At 36.4% G+C, this 11,650-nt stretch overlaps 1 protein-coding gene across 8 annotated transcripts in view; it reads left to right on the forward strand.

Annotated features, from left to right (window-relative positions):
• Window positions 1-11,529, forward strand: part of DENND6A (DENN domain containing 6A) — a 38,342-nt gene extending 26,813 nt beyond the window's left edge. For 7 of the 8 annotated variants that reach the window (XM_068906967.1, XM_068906965.1, XM_068906966.1 and 4 more), the window contains 8 exons: window positions 115-180; window positions 310-374; window positions 1,020-1,109; window positions 4,798-4,851; window positions 4,947-5,056; window positions 5,674-5,776; window positions 7,307-7,381; window positions 7,884-11,529. In XM_068906967.1, coding sequence (XP_068763068.1) covers window positions 115-180; window positions 310-374; window positions 1,020-1,109; window positions 4,798-4,851; window positions 4,947-5,056; window positions 5,674-5,776; window positions 7,307-7,381; window positions 7,884-8,015 — 695 coding nt within the window. In that variant the 3' untranslated portion in view covers window positions 8,016-11,529. The remainder of the gene's footprint in view (window positions 1-114; window positions 181-309; window positions 375-1,019; window positions 1,110-4,797; window positions 4,852-4,946; window positions 5,057-5,673; window positions 5,777-7,306; window positions 7,382-7,883) is intronic. The other variant, XR_011134441.1, reaches the window with a different exon arrangement.
• Window positions 11,530-11,650: the final 121 nt, after the last annotated feature.

Consider the following 11,650-nt stretch of genomic DNA (forward strand, 5'->3'; position numbering starts at 1 on the left):
TTCTAAATAGAACTGTCAGCTCATAAGAAATCAGTGCAATGTATAACGTATTAATTTTAGTCTTTATATTAGGAATGAAGATTTCTAGTAAGGTGGCTTTAAATGTTTTGGCAGGTGAAGTTCCAAAGCAGGTGAAAGTGAAAAAACTGAAGAACCTAAAAACTTTGGACTCAAAACCTGGTAATAAATTGCTTTGGAGCTGAAGCATCCCGTATTTTCTAGCTTAAAAAAGCATACCCCGTTTTTCCTTTCGTTGTATACTGCTTCTTTATTCTTCCTTTTTTTTTTTTTGTTTCCCCTCCTTTTTAGGGGTTTATACGTCTTATAAGCCATATTTGAATAAAGATGAAGAAATCATTAAACATTTACAAAAGGTAATACTTCAAGTCTGTTCTTAATAGAAATTTTGTATACTCTCCTATGCTGCTTTTTTCATTTAGGGTTGATCTGTCTACATACCTAAAATAATTTTGATTTCTCGACACCCTGGTTCATAACTGAACATATACATAAATATACATATTCTAGAAGGAATGAGGATATTTACATGCCTCTGCCTTTTTGTTAGCAATTTCTATAACAACGTGAATGGTGATACTGAAGGTGTCAGTTTAGTTCAGGGAATTTAAATGACTGATTGATTCATCTGGGTTTTGGGTTGTTGGAGTCTCTGCCCCACACCCCTGGTCTCTTTGATCTAGAAATCTCACGCATGAGATTTTCAAGAATCAGAGCTTCCAAATTTTGACTTAAACAAAAGTTTATTTATAGAAATTTATCTTTCCTTTCCTATATGAATTTGATACTAAAATTTATGTAAAAAGTAACAGCCAAAGAAGGGATGAATATCTGTGCTCAAGTACTTGATGCAGTTGCTTTGCTTTAATGGTTCAGGGTGAGCGGTGCTATATGTAAGCTTATGGCAAATGAATACAGAAATACTGGAATAATTATTTTTAAAAAAATCCATATTTACATATTTTGAGGTAACAGACTTGTACTGTGATTTCTTTTTAAAGGGTGTACAGCAGAAACGTCCCACAGAAGCACAGAGTGTGATTCTTCGGCGTTATTTTTTGGAATTGACGGAAAGTTTCATTATTCCATTAGTAAGTTGCTACACCAATGGGTTTTTTATATATAATATGGGATAGATTTGGTGGGGTTTTATGTTTTTTGTTCTAGCATTAGTGCAGGTGAATTATATTTGAGCTAGAGAAATTCAAGCTGTGTATTGACTTTTCTAAAGTGCGGTAATCTTACATTTCTTTAATTATGACACTTAGACATTAAGCTACTGCCTTCAGTATTTTAGTGCTAATATGAAACATTTATACACCCAAACGACAGCCTTAGATCTCAAAAGGGAATGCTTCTCTGTATATGTTGCTAGACAACATTTTCACTTGTGATGTATTGTATAGCATTTATGCAAAGCAAAACTATGTATGTATTTTTATTATTTCTTAGCTTTGTTTTTTTTTTTTTTAACACAGAGTAAGAAGGAAATCTGTAATTCTTCCTCAGTGTTTGAAATTCACGTCCCTTTCCTTTACATTGTTCAATATTTTTTGCATCTAAGTGTATGGGTATCTCCCCTGAACTGGAGAAGTGTAAATATTGAAAAGGTAGAGTTGGAAAGTATTTTGTGATGACAAGCGTTGTATAGGTGTAGGCTTTTGTAGTAATTCGTCATGGTGGCTAGGAGGTTACAAGTTAATCTTTCTACTAACATGAGAAAGATTGACTGGCTGATCTGGCAAGTTATACTGATTCCAAATTTTTTTCCCTTAAATATTTGTTGTGTCTTATGGTGATAATCCACATGTACTTCTTTTCTGGATGAATCTTCAAAGTTCAGAGAATTTTTCCCTTTTCAGGTCATATTTGTGCACTGACTGTTCTTACGTTTGGCATGAGAAGGGGCATCCAAAACATTTAGGGTCTTTTCACCTGCCTGGTCAAGACAGTGTGTTCCACCACTAGTCTTCTAGACAGTGAATTGACTTCTTCCCTGCACACTCCCTTATCTTTGCAACTATGTTTTTCCCTATGCTCCATCTGACTTTCAGAGAACGGTTTCTCTGAAGGCAAATTTATTTATTTATTTATTTATTGCAATTGCATTACCTGCAGTAGAAAAACTTCATCAAGCAAACCTCCCTGGGTAGTTGTTTTGTGGCCTCAGGGCAGGTTTTTCTCATATTACTGCAGTATTTGTAGGACTCCTTTAAATCTTGTGCCTACTTCAAATATAAACAAAAGCTACAGCAGACTTATGAAGAAAAGGCAGCGTCTGCACTTGGATTCAGAACATCTAGAACTGGCAGAAGGATTGTTATGAAGTTTAGCTTTAGTTGTGCTCCTGTCAAAAAATGTTAATGAACAATATGACGTTTCTGCAGGAGCCACAGAATTTGCTCTTCTCTTACCTGTTCTCCCTTTACTTTGTTACTGCTGTTTCAGAGAAACCTGGGCAAATGAAATTCAGTATAGATGGATATCTCAAACACCTACATACCTTTGGGGGAAAAAATGATATTCAAGCACAGAGCTTTTGATTAGATGAGAAAATCAAAGATGAGTATAGGTTAGAGGGGACAGGTGGTCCAACCTTCCACTTAAAGCAAGGTCAACTTTGAATATATGGCTAAATATCAGACCTTGCTTTACAAGTATAAGCATAAGCTTTTGGACAAATTCGATACACTCTTATGTCCCCTGATTCTACAGAACGCTTTGTTTTAGTCTCATGCTTTAGCCTGCCCCCCAGAGGCAGTGGGTATGGTATCTGGTGACTGCAGTGAGCAGGCACAAAGCTGCTTGCCCCAAACCTTGGATTTTGGAACTATAAAGTATTTTCATGGTGACTTGCCATTTCTCGGCCATGCCTCTGTTTGGCCATAAACCTAATTCAGTTTTATATCTCGGGGGGAAAAAAAAAATCCCAAAACAGCATTGAAAGCTTTCAGAATTTTCATCTTGTTTTATGTCTCCACCTCAGCAAAGAGCCTCCAGTTCTTGCTGTAAAGTGTCGTAGAGACTGGTCCAGGTGATCTGAAGGTTAATATTGGGACTAATGGCATCTAGTTCCTTCAACCATAGCTTTCGAAGCAGGAATTCTTCTGGTTTTGTTGATTTATCTTTCTCTGTCTCTCTCTCTGATAAGCTGCATTGTTTTTTCTCTGAATCTCATTAGAATGGTTTCCAGAGAGTACATCTCAAGACTGTTCTGTATTCCTTCCTGCAGCTTCTATGTGCTATTCCTGTAAAGGACTGATTCTTAAGTTTGCTGTATCAGGAGATATTTTCTTCTGGTTTTGGGGGCTACAAAAGTGATTCCCAGAAAGCTGCTTGCAAATTCAAATGACTCTAAAAGCTGCTATTTATAATGTTACAGAGAAAAGACTGGTTTCCATCTCAACCTTCCGTGTGTCTACTTCGTATCTTATCAGGGCATCACACAGAAAATACCTTTCCAGTAGATTGGATACATTTCTTGTGCAGCATCCTGCTGTTCAGGGAATGCATATTTTTGTTTGGTTTTTCTTTTTTTGGTTAATCACACAAATATTAGGTGTCTTACTCTATGAATATGATACTTAAGCTATTCAAATCTCTAAGCCTTAGGTTGGGGGACAAATTTTGTCTCATTTGTCTTGGCAGTAGAGATTGTTGGGATGCTTCATATTCATTCACCAGATCGTTCTTTCTTTTGGACAGAGTTCTCAACTTACTGAAATAAATTTAAAAATACTAATTCATATCTAATGTTACAGTAAAAACTTTCCAACCCTGTAAATTGAAATCTTGCTGTACTGGTTGCAGGCTCCTGACAAACCTTCACCTTGACAAATGAATATTGTTTATTTTTTCTCTCTCCTGTTCTTTTGAGACGGGATGGGCATATAGGTTGAACCTAAAACCTTTCCCTGGCATTCCCCCCACCTTACTCAAACTTTTACTTCAAGCAAGAAACTTGATTCATTTTCTTTCATAAGCCTTATGCTTTCAGGGTGAAATCATCCCTTAGATTCTCTGCTTCAAGTATATGGGGTGGGAGTTTCTTTTTTCAAAAGATAGAACTAGAGTTCCATAATGTTATCAAAGCTGATTATGTTCATAGATCAAAAGGCACAGCCATTTGCCCACAAAGACTTTCAAAATGGTTAGCAGATTGTATTGAGATTGTATTGATGAGCTTATGTCAGCTGGCAAGGTGGAGCTGCCTCCTGTCATCAGCACTTAAGCTTCAACGGTAGCCTTGCTGAGAAATGTTTCCACTGCTGATAATGTTAAGTAGCCATCTGGAGCTCTAGCTGTGCTTTTGCCAAGCATTGCCACTTTAGGGATGTCCAGAGCTGATACAGCATTTGGCAGGGCAATTCTGTAGGTAATGTTTTTATTGAGGGACTCTAAAATCCGCTTCCAGATACTTGATACAATGTGGGATTAGTGCTTGCAGTCACCCGATATGAAGGTACCTGTGGACTGACACTAAAATGGGAAGAGAGTTTATTTACTAGTAGCTGGAGTTCAGGTTGTATACTCAATATATTATGTTTGCTTCCTGCCCTCTTTTCCCTTTCCCTTTCCCCTCAAAGTCCTTCTTGAATCTTGCTGATGTGAGGTTCTATAGTTGAGGAATCCAAACGGGATCAGATAAGCTCCTTCTTATACACGCATGTGCTAAACATGCTAAGAAAGCTCTGGTCACAAGTGATAAGTAAACATGCATATGGACTGTGTATCTTAAGTATGGGTTATGTAAACAACCTTTCTTTTACCTTTCCCTAGGAACGTTACGTGGCAAGTCTAATGCCTTTGCAAAAAAGTATATCACCATGGAAGGTAAGGATATATAACTGCAATGAGCTGGAAATTGGTGATTAGAGAAAAAAAGTTATGCTATGCTAATTTATCTTTTTTTTTTTCTCTTTCCGTAGAGTCCACCACAGCTGAGACAGTTTAGCCAAGAGGACTTCATGAAGACACTGGAGAAAGCAGGACCACAGCTCACTTCAGGTTTAAAAGGAGACTGGATAGGACTTTACAGGTTTTTTTTTTTTTTTTTAATCAACATAAGAAATTAAACTGAACGTAAATGAAGACAAATCAGTAATATGCATGCTTGAGCAAACTTGCTGTCTGTGTTGATTTGAATATTTATTTGTAAGACTTACTTTTGAAATATATGCTTTAATAGGAATTGCTAGTCCTTAGCAGGCTTTTAATATCCACTTAAATTGGTTTCTCCATAACCTTTTAGTGGTTTTCATAAAATGCTACTAACACTATAGGTCTCTATATACCAGTAGTATTTGTGGGTTTTTTTCCTGTTCTAACTTGATTCCTCCTTCCAGTCAAACACAAAGATTAAAAACCAAGGCTTTTAAAAACTCATCGTTGCTTTTATCCTGCCAAGATTCCTTACTTTTATTGTCTTTTAGACACTTGTCTTCAGTTTTCTCAATCATTTTCTGGATTAATAGAAGCCCCTGTTGTATTCGGCTTTGGAATGTTTTTCTGAAAGAAAACGGAGAAATAGTCCTAATACTTTCTTCAGACTCCAACACAATTTCTTTATAATTGTGAGCTGATGGCACAGAAAAAAGAGTGGTATCAGAATTGTAATTAAAATATACAAATTGTTTTGCTTTTGTGTTTTATCAGGCATTTTTTGAAATCGCCAAACTTTGATGGTTGGTTTAGGAGCCGGCAGAAAGAAATGACACAGAAGCTGGAGGCCCTTCATTTAGAAGCACTCTGTAATGAGGTTGGTAAATGTGTATTTATGATGATAACTTATCTTATATTAAAATTCTCCTTCATGTCAATTTTATTGCTACTGTTTACATTGTTTGTGCACATAAAAATGTTGATGACCTTGTCAAGTCTGATTAAAATATGAATTAGTTAGCCAAGTATAGACTAGAACTAACATGGCAAAAGAGAACATTATGAAATACAGTTCACTTATTATAATGACTGTCACCATTTGTAAAATGTATATTCAGTCCATTTTTTGCCCTGTTATATGTTTTGAAATTGACTTTTTTTTCTCTCCCAAAACTGTTTTTTCCTCCTACTTGATACTGTTATCTTATTCAGCTTCCTTCCCTGATATTTCATTTGGCATATACTGTATCACTACTAAGTGTTTTAATTTTTTTTTATAAGTATAAATTCACTGAGTACCATAGAAAATTGACAACTGATTAGATACTGATAGTATCCAGAACTGAACTAGAGCTGATTCATATTAATTGGAAACTGAGAAGTGAAATCTGTTACTGGTATTTAACAAAATGCCATATAAATGATCTTATGTTATAAGATCCTTTCTGTAGGTCATGCTGATACCCACTTCAGCTGTTTATTTGAGTAGGAACAGCAGGCCAAAATAAAAATATTACAAGAGGAAAACACATGGTAGGACGGCAGGATATACAGCGAATAGAGAGAACGAAATAAGTCAATGCTATAGCTTAAAAAAAAGTTGACTGGTGATTTAAAAAAGGAAAAAAACAAAAAACAATTGATTTCTATCCCTTAGCCTTGTTAATTCCCAAACAGTACATTGCAGCAACCAAAATAGATTGTTTAAATAGAGCAGCCCAAATAGTTTGCAGAGCAATAGCTAGGTCAACTGTATCACCTAGAATCTATCCAACTATATTTGTCACTAATTTTGTCACTAATTTATTACCAAGGAAAGGATGAACGTAACAAATTTATTACTGATACCGCTCCTTATTAGCTTTGTTCTTTTGATCCAAGGTTTACATGTTTTTGTGCAAGAGCAAATGTCTTTAGTAGGTGAATAGTAAAGGGGGAGAGGAACAGAACTTGTATACTCATTCATGTAATGAGTATATTTTACTAGTTATCTGCTGTGTGGTAGATCTCCTTTAATGCCCTAGAAACAAGAAGTGCAGCTTGGCACTATTTTAATCTTTCATCGTGCTGGCAGATCTAATTTAATAATCATTCACTGGTATTTTGCATTGTAGAGGCTATTTTTGAAACTACGCCTATTTAGCACTCTTTTTTTGCGTATAGGTATTTGTTGGTGTTGTGCTTATGCCCTAGTCGGCTATTATGGTAAGCGCTAGGCAAACATGCAAATAAAACAGATCTTGCAGTTCACGCTAGAGTAGTAGATGAGTAAAATGCACTTAGTAAATGGCATGAGAATAAGGAAAAGGAGAAGACCTATTCTGAACAGTAGATGTAAATAAATCCTACTTTTGAAAATTATATGTATTGCCATAAATATTTCAATACTTAATTTTTATTCTGTTAGAATTTGGTTTTCTGGAGTCAGAAGCATACTGAAGTAGAAACAGTGGATCTTGTCTTAAAGCTAAAGAATAAACTGGTAAGTAACTCAATTGAATGTGGCTAAAACTTGCCTTATTTAACTAGATAGCAGTATGAAATAGTGTGATTACAGATACTTCAAGTGAAAATATGCTTTAAGATCTAGGTAGTTCAAGGGATCAGTCATCCAGGTTACTAAATGAAAAATAGTTCAGTTCAACCGTGCCTGAGAAGTTCAGTTTTCAGTACCTAAGTGAGTGATTTCCTCTGATTAAGTTAGTGATCTCCTTCTTACTATGCTTTCGCAATCCCAAAGCTTCCCACCATTAACCAGCTGTGTCAGAAGCCAGCAATTTTCATCATCTTTGTTTTGTTAAAGCCAGTTGGAACTTTGTGACTGATCTCAGTGAGAGGAAGACTGAATCCTCAGGGAAGCAGAAAACCAAACTTTCTTGTGATTAAGTCTCTCCAAATCAGATCCGCTACTAGGTCATTTTGGTAGTGTATTAAGGTAAACTTGTGGTTTCTAGTTGAAATTGTGTTTTATTGTACTTTTGCAGCTGCAGGCTGACAGAGAACATCTTCCTGTGAAAACTGACACACTGAAAAAGCTGCAGACACACATTGATGATATTATACTAGCGCTTCCAGATGACTTACAGGACATTTTGCTCAAAACTGGCACAACGTGATTTCTACGGGGGGAGTTTTCTGTGCAGAAAACAAAAGGCAAATGTAGTTTCACAGAAGACAGTGGCATACAAGGTTTGGAACACAGTTCTAAATAGTACATTAACACTACAAATGGACTATACGACAGTATAGCCCGCTATGCTATTTTTCACTATTTTTTCCACTGAAATACCAATGCAACTAAAAATTCCTGTGTTTAATTATGTTTGAAATAAGTGCTCTTAAAGAAAATCTGTGGGCATATGAAACTGTACCATAGTATAGGACCACAGTGCAGTGCTGGCATTGCAGAATATTTTTTAACTGGTGCTGCTATACCCAATCATGATAACTCAGGGTTATGCAAAATTGATCCTGTACTGTCATGTTGATGTAGTATCTGATTGTTTTTAATTTTTTTTCTTACGCTTTTATCTGGTGATAAGCCCAACTGGCGTATTTTGTGACTTGGTCAGAATTGGACATTATATTTGAGGTATTTTACTGGTAGATCATTGCTTTCAAAAGTGTTTCAATAGGGGCATTCTCACACAGACAAGTGAAAGCATCAGATCAGTTCTTAACTTTGTTTTCTCTTTCTTACCCTCTTTCCAGTGATTATATTACTTTAGTATCTTTAAAGAAGAGAAGGCAGCTGATAGATATTTCCTGAAGAGAAAAGTCACTTTTATGCAATGTCAGATAATTAGGGTGCTCTTATTCACATGCCTTAATTAAATACAAAGTACTGATACTCTAATTGGTGGTTTTAAACTGCTGACATTCAGGATTTAAAAGGGATCACTAGTGTAAATGTAACTACATAGTGTTCATCACAGGAAATAAACACAGCAAGTTTAAAAATCAATGATTTCAGTAGTTAGCTGATATACAATCTCTTTCAGTTGGAGATTGTAGCAGTCAGCTTCTGTTAATTTTTTTCCTTCCTTTCTTTCTTTCTTGTTTTCTTATACCGGTAGGGTCTCTGAGGAGGAAATGGGGTGGGAGGGAGATGTTCTTGGCTTCACCTGAAGGAAGCCTATGAAAAGGTCAAACTGTGGCAAGATAAGATGGCAGTATGAAGTTATTCTTCAGTATATGCATATAGTACACATGCATAAAGAATAATTTCCTCTTGCTTGTTAAGCAACGAGAACGTGATGCTTATCTTCTTGGACAAGCTTCAGTGGTATATAAGAATTCAGCCGCTCCACATGCGATGTTCTACTTTGACCTATTTCAAGTAGAATAAGCAATGCTATGGTGTACGCACAGCATAGGCTCTTACGTGACAAGTGGATCACAGTTATCCATAAATTCTTCTTTTAAGTGCTTGGACAGAATTTTTTAAAACTTAGGACATTATAATCCTGCTATAAGGAAATGCTTTTATATGATAAATATTTCATTCCATCTTTCTGAAAAAAAGGTCTTATTTAGATGCAAAGTGTCACAACAGTATTTTTATGAAAATATGTATTTTAATACTGTTACGGTTTGTATACAATTTTTCATGACCAAACGTTTAATGTATCTATTACGCTACTTAAACTACACCACTTTGGCATTAATTTCTAACTTGCAATTTTTTTGCACACTCTGAATAGCATTTCTAGTCTGGAAATTAATAAGTGGCCATTCTTAAACTAAACTGTCTTAAATATTTAACCTGGAGCACTGTGTAGTTTCTTGCAACCATGTTAACTGGTAGAAACTATGGTAGCCTATTATCACATAACTGCAAATATGTATTTTTGTAAAAGAAAATAAAGGTGGTTTTTTTGTTTTGGAAAAGTTATGTGACTTAGGTCACAGATGTGATCTGTGTAACTGAAGCTGTTCAGCAGCTTGTAGAAACTGCTCCTTACTGTGACCTGCATTAAGCTGTATGCCATGATCTGTTCCTCGTAGGTAACCAGAAATACGTGGTGTGATGGAGTGCTGTTGTAGCTTGATCTTGCAGTAAGTGGTTGTTGTGTGATAGAGCTGCAGGATCTTCAAGAAAGCAAATGGCAGGGATTGGCTTCCCAGCAAAATACATCTCAATCTTCAATTTATTTCCTGTACATATCCAAGAGGCCCTTGGAGTGGGAAGCAGCCTGCAAGTTTGTTTCAGCTTTCTTTTATGGAGTTGATATTAGTTTCAATCCCTGAATGACTGGATGTTTCAACAGAATTATAAGCAACTTGTTCAAAAGAAAGGCAAAAGGAAAAGTTGTACTGAGTTGCTTGCCGTTGTTGTCAATGATTTCTAATGCTTTTAGCAAGGGTAGATCGAAAGGACTGTGCCCTATAACTACAAGTCTAGGCAAAATGTAGCCACTAAGATAGGAGCAGCCTTTTTGCTTGTTTCTAATCTTGCCCTGTCCTCCTGCAGTTCCTTTGCGCTGAACACGTGCATGTCACTAGGGATACTTCTGCCATTTGTAGTGTTGCTGCAGCAGAGGCATTGTATCAGCTACAGAAAGCAGTTGCCTGTTGGTGAACTGGAATTTTCCCATCCCTGTTTTTTTTATTCAATGTGTTGAAATACAGAAACGGAGGGGAAGAGCTCAGACTAGCCCTAATTCATGCGATGCTTGAGAGCTGAAGGACAATGCAAGAACTACTAGTTTCAGTAACTTTACCTCTTTCTTCCTCTGGCTTAAATGCGTTGTTTGGATGGGAAAAGGTCCCTAAGTGAAGGAGGAGAGAACACCTGGATAACTAAAAAGGGTCCCCCAAAAAGAGGTAGTAGCTGTGCAGTGAAGAAACACTAAAGCTAAAGGGCCCCAGCTGTGCCATCTGAAGAAATTAAGACCCATTAGGGTAACAGGAGAGTAAACTCAACATGCCTGTGATCAAAAAAGCAGAAACTAAATAAGCAACACACTGCCTAATCATAAATACCAGACCAAATAAATACAAATCTCCTGCCTGACTTTGCAGGAGTTGATTCAGGTTTTGGTTACTTCAGACCCATGCGATTGTATGTTGGATTTTACCCTTAACTGGTGAAACTGCTTAAAACCATACTGGCATGTGTGCAGCTAACAAGTGATTTAAGCTCATCAAGCGGGCAGCAAATGTTAGTGTCTCTGCAGCTTGTGTTCTTTGCACACTTAAATGAAGTGTATGGGTTACTTCTTGCTGATTGAGTTCTGAGCAGTGACAAATAGCCACATGCACTGTTCTGTGTATACCCATAGTACATCTTAATAAGGTGTCTCCCCTGTTCCCTCTTTCTTAACAGGAAATTACATTTTATTCCCTCTGGTTATTACCAGCTGTGGTGAAAACTGTTAAGTCAATGTTTTAAACAGAAGCACAGACAATGGAACAACTTTAAAGGCAAGTTAACCATGTGGCCAAGTAAGTTTTGTAGTGATTAAGTTGGCTCAAAAAAAAAAAAAAAAAGAGCAAGCAAGGCTCTCAACATTGTGTGGGAGAGAAGAACAGCCTAAGTTGAGCATTAAGTCTACTACTGTTGGAGCCTTATTCAAAACCACCTCTTTGTCAAGAGCATTACAATAAAGATAGATTGTTTGTTTGTTTGTTTGTTTGTTTGTTTTTAATGGAGAGTAAGTAAATAGCTTATATTCTGAAAATGTTAGCTATGATGTACTGCCATACTGTTTAATGAGCACGGGTAGGGCATGACTCCCTTTAAAATTTT

This window comes from Struthio camelus, chromosome 14 (assembly GCF_040807025.1).
Source record: "Struthio camelus isolate bStrCam1 chromosome 14, bStrCam1.hap1, whole genome shotgun sequence".
Classification (NCBI taxonomy): domain Eukaryota; kingdom Metazoa; phylum Chordata; class Aves; order Struthioniformes; family Struthionidae; genus Struthio; species Struthio camelus.